The sequence below is a fragment of the Staurois parvus genome, unplaced genomic scaffold (genome assembly GCF_062004578.1).
Source record: "Staurois parvus isolate SC_StPar_1 unplaced genomic scaffold, SC_StPar_1.0 ptg000248l, whole genome shotgun sequence".
Lineage (NCBI taxonomy): Eukaryota > Metazoa > Chordata > Amphibia > Anura > Ranidae > Staurois > Staurois parvus.
The window spans coordinates 2,395,704-2,408,460 of NW_028318044.1; the positions used below are offsets into that span (position 1 = coordinate 2,395,704).

The 12,757-nt window shown below is 47.5% G+C and overlaps 1 protein-coding gene across 1 annotated transcript in view; it reads left to right on the top strand.

The window, feature by feature from the left end:
• FERMT1 (FERM domain containing kindlin 1) overlaps positions 1-12,757 on the top strand; it is a 100,497-nt gene that overhangs the window by 39,864 nt on the left and 47,876 nt on the right. Inside the window, exons 6-9 of the mRNA XM_089680626.1 lie at positions 819-921; positions 5,147-5,254; positions 8,603-8,734; positions 11,532-11,581. Coding sequence (XP_089536752.1) covers positions 819-921; positions 5,147-5,254; positions 8,603-8,734; positions 11,532-11,581 — 393 coding nt within the window. The remainder of the gene's footprint in view (positions 1-818; positions 922-5,146; positions 5,255-8,602; positions 8,735-11,531; positions 11,582-12,757) is intronic.

The window sequence follows — 12,757 nt, forward strand, 5'->3', positions numbered from 1 at the left end:
ACTTTCCAAAAAGGGATAATTTGGGGGGGCCTCAAGAAATGAGATCGCCCCTCAGTACATCAGGATTGATTCATTTTCAAACACATATTTCCTAGTTTTTGGACTCTATGACTTTCACACAGAATAAATAATATACACTGATTTGGGTTATCATGACCAAAGAAATGTAGCAGAATATAATTTGGCTGAAATTTATGAAGAAAGATTATTTGTTTGCAAAATTTTGTAACAGAAACTAAGAAAAAAACGTTTCCCCCCCCCCCCCCCCCCCCCACATTTTCTGTATTTTTTTATTCATATAGCAAAAATAAAAGAACATTGGTGTTTAACCCCTTCATGCCGGATCGTCCCGGCGTGAAGAGGACTTCCTGCGCCAGGAGGTGGGCGGGGCGGGGCTTAATGTCAAGTGGCCGCCATGACGTCACGTCCGGTCACATGATCGGGAAAGGTCCCGATCGAAAGAGCGGACCGGGACCTTTCCGTGAGTACCACACATGTGTGCTGGGAGCGCACAGAGCGCGCGCTCTCAGCACATATGTGTTTTGTTACAGGAACGTAAATGTGCGGCCGCTCGGCGTCCTGGCCCAGACGCCGGGAGGCCGCATGGCGTGAAGGTTTTTAAATACCCCCAAAGAAAGCTCTATTTGTGTTAAAAAATGATACAAATTTCATTTGTGTACAGTGTTGCATGACCGTGCAATTGCCAGTTAAAGTAGCGCAGTGCTGAATACCAAAAAATGCACTGGCCATGAAGGGAATAAAACCTTCCATAGCTCAAGTTCTGTATCATGTTTATTTCATTTTGTGATTTTGTGTAGATGGCTGGACTCATCCAGATCGCTGATGGAGCAAAAGATCCAAGAAGAAGATCTACTGTTTCTGAGATTTAAGTACTACTCCTTCTATGATCTAAATCCAAAGGTAGGAGCATTTAAATATGAATAGATTCTCTTTCAAATGCCACTTTATGCATTGACATACCTTCTTAGACCCGATCTGTTCAGACAGTATTGTCACCTGCTGACTTGGCAACATCCACAGGCAGCTTAACTCTTCAATAAGACACAGAAGCTGATTCCAAAGCAGTTTCACTTTCGCCAGCTGCAGTAGAGGATGCTTTTCCAGTCTTTTGTGGTGTAAACCTGGGTGCACAATTTACAGTTTGTTTGTTTTTTTTATTCGTTCAGCCAGTGGGCTCAACAAAAAAAACCTGACATATTGGTGCATTAACACAAGTGATGTTGATACAGCAATCTCTCCTGCTAAGACATATCCTGACAGGGGGACTCCCCAACTCCTAGAGTACACTGATCAGCACTTGCACCCATTGGCTGTGAGCACTGATTGAATTATTATTATTTAGGATTTATATAGCACCAACAGTTTGCTCAGCTCCAGGGGCGGAATGACAACTCATGGGGCCCCCCAGGCAATAGGGGATCATGGGGCCCCTGTGTCCTTGCCCAAACTCAAAAAGCCTATGAAAAAGGTACCAGGGGCATCTCATGGGCCCCCTACTGACCCCGGGCCCTCAATAGTGGATCATGGGGCCCCTGTGTCTTTGCCCAAACTCAAAAAAGCCTATGAAAAAGGTACCAGGGGCATCTCATGGGGCCCCCTACTTACCCCGGGCCCTTGGGCAGTGCCTGAGTTTCTAAATGGTCAGTCCGCCCCTGCTCAGCGCTCTACAGAATGAAGGCAGACATTACAGTTACAATACAGTTTGGTACAAGAGGACACAGAGGGCCCGGCTCGTTAGAGCTTACAATCTAGGAGGAAGGGTTGAGTGATACAAAAGGTAATAGCTGTGGGGGGGATGGGCTGATGGAGGAAATAAATGGCAGTTTACTAGGTAGAAGCAGGATAGGCTTTTTTAAAGAGAGAGGTTTTCAGGGATCGTCTAAAGGTGGATAAATTAGGAGACAGCCGAACAGATTGGGGTAGGGAGTTCCATAGGATGGGAGAAGCTCAGAAGTCCTGGAGGCGAGCATGGGAGGAAGTGACACGGGAACTAGAGAGCAGAAGCAGAAAATAGAAAACATATCAAATGTTTAACTCCTTGGCGCTGAACGTACGCATATATGCAGCCTCTCTAAGAAACAGGGTATAGCCAGGACTGAACTAATCAGCACTAAACAGGAGGGGAGAACAAAGGGAAGGACCAATGAAACAAACAAGTTGTAGTGGCCCAAAATTGGCACTATATGTCAGCATGCATCAAAGCATTGGTAACCTGATGCAGTTCAATACAACACAGAAAAATTTATATACACAGAAGAGAATCAGGGGCGGACTGACCATATGGAAACTCGGGCACTGCCCAAGGGCCTGGGGTCAGTAGGGGGCCCCGTGAGATGCCCCTGGTACCTTTTTCATAGGCTTTTTTGAGTTTGGGCAAGGACACAAGGGCCCCATGATCCCCTATTGCCCAGGGGCCCCATGAGTTGTCAGTCCGCCCCTGAACAGAATATAATTTTACTGGGATGGTGCAGAGATTTTTGTTTACCCAGGCGAAGGTGTATTTTTCTGCAACACCCCCCCCCCACCACTCCCCCCTCCGCACCACAATGCAACCCCCCCCCACCTGGTAATGTGATGGAGTGCAGTGTGAAGGACATTTGTGGCTGAACTGACACTAGTCTGCAGTGTGTAATGAGAAGGCGGGGTTATGCATTCCCCTCTTCCTCTCACTGGCTACAGACAACTAGCAGGTGGGGCAAAATAAAACTTCCACGCCGCGCCCAGTAGAAGAGGACACAGCATTAGGGAACAGAAGACAGGTATTTTTTTTAAAAATCCAAATCCCCAGTAAGTGGCTGGGGATTGGGATTTTAACCACCCATCCTGTCACATAGTTACATAGTTTGGCTGAAAAAAGACAAAAGTCCATGCAGATCAACAATTAAATAAAAAAGTGATAATCCTACACCCACAGTTGATCCAGAGGAAGGCAATAAACCCAGCAAACCACAATCCAATTTGCTCCTGCAGGGGAAACAATTCCTTCCTAAGGCAGCTGCCTAAACAGCCTTTTGCTGGTGCTGGTATTGCTCTTTACTGAGCCTCTGCAGAGAAATCTGTTCAGATAGAAGGCTGCCATGGCCACACCTGAAGATGCTCCTTGCCTAGCTGTGATGCCAGTCAAATGGTGTCAATAGTCTGTCACCTATTGGTGTGCAAAAAAATGAAGTCAGATCTTTTGATGCAGGACAGTAACCCAGGAACAGCTAAAGTCATTAGATCAGCATGGCAGCCAGGCAACTAGCATTTCCAGATGCATATTTCAGTAATGTGTGGTTGTAAGGTTGAGGAGATGGATGAAAACATTGTATGCATTTATGGCAGGGGTCTCCAAACTTTCTATACAAAGGGCCAGTTTACTATCTTTCAGACATTAGGGGCCAGTGGGAGTAGAAAATGTCCTGGCATTAGTGGGACTAAACAATGTCCCATCTTTGGTATTAGGGAAAGGAATTGTGCCTCAGCGTTGGTGTCCGTGGGAGGAATAGAACCCCAGTGTTGGCATCAATGGGAGGAATAGTGCCCCATCATTTGTGTAATTGGGAGGAATAATGGCCCATTGCTGGTGTCAGAAAGGGAAATAGCGCCCCTTCATTGGTGTCAGTGGGCGGAATAATGGCCCATTGTTGGTGTCAGTGGGCGGAATAATGGCCCATTGTTGGTGTCAGTGGGCGGAATAATGGCCCATTGTTGGTGTCAGTGGGCGGAATAATGGCCCATTGTTTGTGTCAGTGGGAGGAATAATGGCCCATTGTTGGTGTCAGAAAGGGAAATAGCGCCCCATCATTGGTGTCAGTGGGCGGAATAATGGTCCATTGTTGGTGTCAGTGGGCGGAATAATGGCCCATTGTTGGTGTCAGTGGGAGATTATTGGCCCATTGTTGGTGTCAGTGGGAGATTAATGGCCCATTGTTGGTGTCAGAAAGGGAAATAGCGCCCCATCATTGGTGTCAGTGGGCGGAATAATGGCCCATTGTTGGTGTCAGTGGGAGGAATAATGGCCCATTGTTGGTGTCAGAAAGGGAAATAGCGCCCCATCATTGGTGTCAGTGGGCGGAATAATGGCCCATTGTTGGTGTCAGTGGGAGATTAATGGCCCATTGTTGGTGTCAGTGGGAGATTAATGGCCCATTGTTGGTGTCAGAAAGGGAAATAGCGCCCCATCATTGGTGTCAGTGGACGGAATAATGGCCCATTGTTGGTGTCAGTGGGAGATTAATGGCACATTGTTGGTGTCAGTGGGAGATTAATGGCCCATTGTTGGTGTCAGTGGGAGATTATTGGCCCATTGTTGGTGTCAGTGGGGGGAATAGTGGCCCATTGTTGCTGTCAGTGGGAGGAATAATGGCCCATTGTTGGTGTCAGAAAGGGAAATAGCGCCCCATCATTGGTGTCAGTGGGTGGAATAATGGCCCATTGTTGGTGTCAGTGGGAGGAATAATGGCCCATTGTTGGTGTCAGAAAGGGAAATAGCGCCCCATCATTGGTGTCAGTGGGCGGAATAATGGCCCATTGTTGGTGTCAGTGGGAGATTAATGGCCCATTGTTGGTGTCAGTGGGAGATTAATGGCCCATTGTTGGTGTCAGAAAGGGAAATAGCGCCCCATCATTGGTGTCAGTGGACGGAATAATGGCCCATTGTTGGTGTCAGTGGGAGATTAATGGCACATTGTTGGTGTCAGTGGGAGATTAATGGCCCATTGTTGGTGTCAGTGGGAGATTATTGGCCCATTGTTGGTGTCAGTGGGGGGAATAGTGGCCCATTGTTGATTTCAATGGGGGCAATAGTGGCCCATCTTTCACGTCAGAGGGAGGAATAATGGCCAATCATTGGTGTCAGAGGGAGGAATAGTGCTTCATCATTGGTGTCAGTGGGAGGAATAGTCACCCAATGTTTGCATCAGTGGGAGTAATAATGGCCCATTGTAGGTGTCGGAGGGGTGGGAATGGTGCCTTTCATCAGAGGGAAGAATAGTTCCCCAAGAGCCAGATAAGGATAAGCAAAGGTCCACATCCGGCCCCAGGGCCACAGTTTGGAGACCCCTGATGTATGGGATGGACTGAACAATCCTCTACTGGAAATGTGAGAAACAATAATAAATATGTGTCTGTCTCCATCCTTCAGTATGACGCTGTCCGTATCAACCAGCTGTTTGAACAAGCACGATGGGCTATTTTACTTGGAGAAATTGACTGTACGGAGGAGGAGATGCTCATGTTTGCAGCTCTACAGGCAAGTATCCAAAACCTGGTCTGTGTTCCCAGACAATAACTCATATGTCCAATGTAGTGGGAGTTGTGTACTTCAAATAATCCTCCCAGGATCCTGATATTATCTGAGCAGTCAAGAAAAGCTTGACTCATAGAGCTTACCAAGCGTGGTTGACAGGACTGCTGTTAGAAACCATGGGGGCCCCATACAGCCAACCTGACAGGGCCCCCCTCCCCCCCCCCCAAAAAAACACAGTTTACTATGCTTCAACTATGAATGAACACAGTGAGTGATCAGTACTGAGGGGGCAGGTAAATGTGACATATCTACTGGACCCCTCCCCCACTCTCCATCCAGAAGGATCCTATTGTGTGCTTGTAGCTGCCGGTGGGAAGGAGAGGAAAAAAGTCAGCAGCACTGTGGGGGGCACACAAGCAAGGCCTGCGCAGCAGGGGGAAGCGTAGAGTGAACAGGGAGGGTGATGGGTGCTGCGTGGTGGGGTGGTCAAATTCTGGAACCCATCCCCTTATGGCTTGGTGGCTTTCAGCTGCTGGTTTTCAGTTGGTGCAGAAAGAGCCTTACAGGGGATCGGTTCCAGTAAATGCCTCCCTGCCGTGCTGATCAACCTCCCTTCCGATTCGCCCAGCTGCTTGGGCCCCCCTGCTGGCCTGGGCCCTGTACAGGAGGACCGGTGGTACCCCCTTATCCATGGCCCTGGTGGTTGCAATACCATACAATGATCAGGTTGGAGCAGATTTGGAGTCAGTGGAGCTTGCACTAAACCGAAAGGTCCACTTATTACATAGTGCTCCCCCCCATCTAAAATCACCCCATGCTGCAGAAACAAAAAACAAAAAATATACAGTACTTACCTTACACTGCACTGGAGAGGGTGACTTTACGATCCTTCCAACAAGATCCAGAGAATACTGGGTATCCCGGATCATCCCCCAGTATAGTGCAGGAGCATCTTCTGATGTGAGTTGGAATCCTCAGCGTTCTCAGGATCTCAGCAGAGGGACCATGAAGTCACTATGTAAAGGAAGTATACACTATATTGGGCCGCCTGCCTTTACACGCACATGAACTTTAATGGCATCCCAGTCTTAGTGCCCCCCATAGCAAGCGCAATGCTTGAGGGGGTATTCGTGTGGGCTTGCACCCAAGTCAGTTTGTGTGCATCCATAGACACACGGCGTGTGGCTCGGCTTTCTCCTCACAGGATTTGACTGACAGTAGCAGGAGCCAATGGCTATAGTAGCCGGTAACTCAGTCACAATTAAAAATATACGATCCATGAAATCCTTACATAGAAGTGACCGAGTTGCCGGATATATTACTATATACATACACGATATTGCCCCAAGTATTGGGCCGCCTGCCTTTCCACGCACACGAACTTTAATGGCCCCCCAGTCTTAGCCCGTAGGGTTCAATATTGAGTTGGCCCCACCCTTTGCAGCTATAACAGCTTCGACTGGGAAGGCCGTCCACAAGGTTTAGGAGGGTGTCTATGGGAAGGTTGGACCATTCTTCCAGAAGCACATTTGTGAGGTCAGGCACTGATGTCGGGGAGGAGGCCTGGCTCGCAGTCTTCGCTCTGATTCATCCCAAAGGTGTTCTATGGGGTTGAGGTCAGGACTCTGTGCAGGACAGTCAAGTTCCTCCACCCCAAACTGGCTCCTCCATGTCTTTATGGACCTTGCTTTGTGCAGTGGTGTGCAGTCATGTTGGAACAGGAAGGGGCCATCCCCAAACTCTTCCCACAAAGTTGGGAGCACGAAATGTCTTGGTATGCTGATGCCTTAGGAGTTCCCTTCACTGGAACTAGGGGGCCAAGCCCAACCCCTGAAAAACAACCCCGCACCATAATCCCCCCTCCACCAAACTTTACACTTGGCACAATGCAGTCAGGCTTCACAGTGCCGAGGTAGTTCTTTGAGGACTACAAGCTGACAGCCGCTAAGGCTGTTGGGACTTGTAGTCTCTCATTCACAGATGACTGTGAATGAGTGACACAGCCATCTGGGCAGACCCCTACATGGCCTACATGACCCAAGGACCAGTAAAGAACTGGCTTGAGTGAGGACTGCGATAGATTCTTGGACAGGTGAGTGTCTGCTTATTAAAAGTCAGCAGCTACAGTTTTTGTTTTTGGAACCCTGGCTGATGCTCCTCTTTAATGTAGAAGTACTTGTCTTTGGTTGTGTAATGAAGTAAATCCATTCTCTATCTCTCTTAGTGGTTGTCAGGTCCTCCCCTGCCAGCAGCCCAATTTGTGGCCATTCTTCTTAGCTCAAGCAGAGCTCTGCTACTCCCACCACCTTGGCTGTTAGCATGCCTGAATCCTGGCAGTGTGGCATATGGAAGTGAGCTACAGTATGTGTACTGAAAAGCTATTTTACCTTCCATCAGGAAAGTTTGAAAACTCTGTCCAGCTGCAGCTGTTTTGACCAAAGCCCCATACACACCGAATATTGTCTGGTATCGGTCGGTTCAACAGAAACTGTCCAACGTTCAGCCCATGTGTACACCAGCGAACAGTTGACTTCTGTCGAACAGGCATGCTGGAAAACCAACATTTGATCAGTCCTGGCAGCCAATGGCTGCGAGCACTGACCAGTGCAGGGTGGACTGACCATTTGGGCACTTCCCAAGGGCCCGGGGTCACTAGGGGGCCCCTTGACAAGCCCCTGGTACCTTTCATAGGCTTTTTCATAGGCTTTTTTGGGTGTGGTTTGAGTGTGGGTGAGGACACAGGGGCCCCATGATCCCCTATTGCCAGGGGCCCGGGGTCACTAGGGGGCCCCATGAGATGCCCCTGGTACCTTTTATAGTCTTTTTGATAGGCTTTTTTAGGTGTGGTTTGAGTGTGGGCAAGGACACAGGAACCCCATGATCCCCAATTGCCAGGGGCCCCATGAGTTGTCAGTCCGCCCCTGGACCAGTGTGTTCTGGCAGATGGGGGGGGGGGAGAGGTGGTCCTCCTTTCAGAACACAATAGCTCAGTGGGGAGATCACTTGTTCTGCCCCAATTTTCTTAACAGACATATTTTTTTTTTATATTGAGGCAAAAAATAATCCCATTTCTGCCACCCCATAGTGGCCACCACCTCAGTCTGGACTGGGTCTTGTCTCAGAGATGGTACCGATCAGGGGCGGACTGACCATTTGGAAACTCGGGCACTGCCCGAGGGCCTGGGGTCAGTAGGGGCCCCATGAGATGCCCCTGGTATCTTTTTCATAGGCTTTTTTGCGTTTGGGCAAGGACACAGGGGCCCCATGATCCCCTATTGCCCGGGGACCCCATGAGTTGTCAGTCCGCCCCTGGTACCGATAACCAATCTCTTTCTTCTTTATCCAATATAGTATCACATAAGCAAGTTATCAGTATCAAATGAGTCCTATGAATTAACCACAGAGGGGGAAACCGATGAAGTAGAAGCTGCACTTTCCAACTTAGAGGTCGCACTGGAAGGAGGAAAGTCCAACAAGATATTGGTAGGTGTTTACCCTGGACTAAAGGGATGGTATGGGGCTTTTTTTTCCAGTGGATTTATATTTTCAGCTATTATTGTGTGCATTAATGTAAATTTTAATTTGACTTTCAAATGTTTGGTCTTTTCTATTTGTATGCTACTATATTAAATGTGGGCGGCACAGTGGCTTAGTGGTTAGCACTTCTGTCTTGCAGTAATTGGATCATAGGTTCAATTCCAAACCATTGCACCTCCTGCATGGAGTTTGCATGTTCTCCCTTTTTGCTATTAAACACGTCCAGTAAAAAAAAAAGTAAAAATCTAATTTCATCATAAATTTAGGCCAAAATGTATTCTGCTTCATGTCTTTGCTGAAAATTAATTAGTTTATGTAAAAGTTTTAGCGTCTACAAATGGTGGTATATTTACTGGAATTTTTTTTTGTACTAGTAATGGTGGTGATCAGCAACTCATAGCAGGAAATTCTGAGACTGGGGGGGGGAACTGATTCCCCCCCCCCCCCCTCCTGACCAGGCCATTTTTTACAATACGATGCTGCACTACTTTAACTGACAATTGTGCGGTCATGCAACGCTGCATCCAAATGAAATTTACGGCCTTTTTCCCCACAAGTAGAGCTTTCTGTCAGTGGTATTTGATCACCTGTGCATTTTTCGCGCTATAAATAAAAAAAATGCCGACAATTTTGAGGAAAAAAAACAATATTTTTGGGTTTTTGCTATTAAACATGTCCAGTGAAAAAATTTAAAAAAACAAATTTCACCATAAATTTAGGCCAAAATGTATTCTTCTACATGTCTTTGCTAAAAAAAAATCCCAATATGTGTAAATTAATTGTTTTACGTGAAAGTTATAGCGTCAACAAATGGCGGTATATATACTGGAATTTTTTTTTACTGATAATGGCGGCGATCAGCGACTTTTAGAAGGACTGCAGTGGCATTCTGACACTGGGGGGAACTGTCTTGGTGTAACTGACATCCCCAGTGACAGCAATACAGTGATCAGTGCTAATAAAAACACTGACACTGTACTAATGGCACTGGGCAGGAAGGGGTTAACATGTGGGACGATGAAAGGGTTAACTGTGTGCTGTTTCACTATGGGGGTTGTGTGTCTGCTTCACTGTAGGCACACTGCTTTGCATGGCTCTGAATGCAGGGTCTGGGGAGACCAGATATAGTGAATGCAGGGTCCGGGGAGACCGGATACAGTGAATGCAGGGTCCTGGGAGACCGGATATAGTGAATGCAGGGTCTGGGGAGAGCGGATACAGTGAATGCAAGGTCCGGGGAGACCAGATATAGTGAATGCCGGGTCCTGGGAGACCACATATAGTGAATGCAGGGTCCGGGGAGACCGGATATAGTGAATGCAGGGTCCAGGGAGAGCGGATACAGTGAATGCAAGGTCCGGGGAGACCAGATATAGTGAATGCAGGGTCCTGGGAGACCAGATATAGTGAATGCAGGGTTCGGGGAGAACAGATATAGTGAATGCAGGGTCCGGGGAGACCAGATATAGTGAATGCAGGGTTCGGGGAGAACAGATATAGTGAATGCAGGGTTTTGGGGAGACCGGATATAGTGAATGCAGGGTTTTGGGGAGACTGGATATAGTGAATGCAGGGCCCAGGGAGACCAGATATAGTGAATTCAGGGTTTTGGGGAGACCGGATATAGTGAATGCAGGGTCCGGGGAGACCGAATATAGTGAATACAGGGTCTGGGGAGACCGAATATAGTGAATGCGGGGTCCGGGGAGACCAGATATAGTGAATGCGGGGTCCGGGGAGACCGAATATAGTGAATGCAGGGTCCGGGGAGACCAGATATAGTGAATGCGGGGTCCGGGGAGACCAGATATAGTGAATGTGGGGTCCGGGGAGACCAGATATAGTGAATGCAGGGTCCAGGGAGACCAGACATAGTGAATGCAAATTCTGGGGAGACCAGATATAGTGAATGCAGGGTCCAGGGAGACCAGATATAGTGAATGCAAATTCTGGGGAGACCAGATATAGTGAATGCAGGGTCCGGGGAGACCAGATATAGTGAATGCAGGGTCCGGGGAGACCAGATATAGTGAATGCAGGGTCCGGGGAGACCAGATATAGTGAATGCGGGTTCTGGGGAGACCAGATATAGTGAATGCGGGTTCTGGGGAGACCAGATATAGTGAATGCGGAGTCCTGGGAGACCAGATATAGTGAATGCAGGGTCCGGGGAGACCAGATATAGTGAATGCAGGGTCCAGGGAGACCAGATATAGTAAATGCAAATTCTGGGAGACCAGATATAGTGAATGCGGGGTCCGGGGAGACCAGATATAGTGAATGCGGGGTCTGGGGAGACCAGATATAGTGACCCTGCATTCAATGACCGATTTTCGAGATCATTGGTGGCACCATCGGATTACAGATTAACAATGTTTTTGATTTTCGATCGAAAAATCACTCGGAATTTGACCCATGTATGGCCTGCTTTAGTAAACCTCCCCCAATGGGGTTGATTTAGATCAATAGGCTGTTCGCTTTGCAAGTAAATTTGCACTTTGCAAGGGAATTTTTACCAGAGCTTAGTTAATGTGGGGAAATTTCGGTTTGCAAAGAATACTCAATCACCTGCAAGGAAGATAAAAAAAAAACATTTTTGCAGGAACCTGATTGGATGATGAAAGTCAGCATACTTTCACCAGGCTCTGATGAAAACTCCCTTCCCATTATGATCCAGTTACAAAAATGTATTTTATATTTTACATCCCTCTATATGATTTTTTTTTTATTATTATATTATTAGGAGGATATCACAGACATACCCAAACTTGCTGATAACCTAAAACTTTTTAGGTAAGTGTTTGTAATGTACATAGTTACATAGTTACATATAGTTACATAGTTTGTCTGGCTGAAAAAAGACAAAGTCCATCCAGTTCAACCATTAAAAAATGGTGGCCATATAGTACCTCATACTATTGCATGTATTCAGCTTCTGTCTGCCCTGCTTAATAGTAAGGGCCACGTCAGTAAACTAAGGCTGAGCTCCTGGTATGATCTTTATTGCATGGTTACATTGGTCCAGCTTGGCACAATATAAAGTATGGACCTGATGGACCGCTGGTGAGGCCGATGGTCATTGTAGTAGTTGGTGTTGCAGTGATGGCCAGTGATCTTTCAGATCCTGAGGCTGGCTTCCCCTCTGCATGCTGAAAACAAGGATTTGCTCATTTGGCACTGCCACCATTCATAGAACACCTTGCATTTTTGATTGGGCGAGGTGGGGAATGTGACATCACCACCCCTCTTTTATGCCTCATCCAATCAGAGAACACCTTATGTTCACTGAATGTGTGTAGGCAGGTGCAGTCTCCTTTCTCCACTGTAGGTGGCACTCAAACGCAGGAGGAGAGGAAATCAGGAGGAACTTAATCCTTGTTTCCTGGGTCACTGGGGAAGCGATCCTGTTGGATGCTGCTGCCCCATGTGACTCTGGTGGCCATCTTGGGTCAGTCAGAGTTTGTCTCCTAGATTGTAAGCTCCCAGGATCAGGCCCTCCTATCCCTCTTGTATTGAATTGTACTGTTGCTGTATTGTCTCCCGTTATATTGTAAAGCGCTGAGCAAACTGTTGACGCTACATAAGTCCTGTATAATAATAATAATATTTAAGACCCTGGCTCCTAGGCTTGGCACATATTTTGCGAGTGGGCAGTGCAGGGACAGATAACTTATTTGTCAGGAAAAGTGACTAGCGATACGACAAGGTAGGGACAGGATAGGAAGAAGCTATTCTTTTCAGGAATCCTCCCAATTGGGCAAGCCACATTTCACCCTCAGGGACAGACGCTGTTGGCACACTGGACCCGCTCCGCTCTGCATTACTGTTCTGAACTGTGAGTGTTCCCAGAGGGCTGGAACAAGGGGTAGGCAGGAGGGATGGCTGCCCTGGGCACTGTGGTATTATGTGAGGTGGGGGGCACCACAAGAAGGTTAGGGGGAGGGGATTTGTGTTGAGAGGGGGAATTTG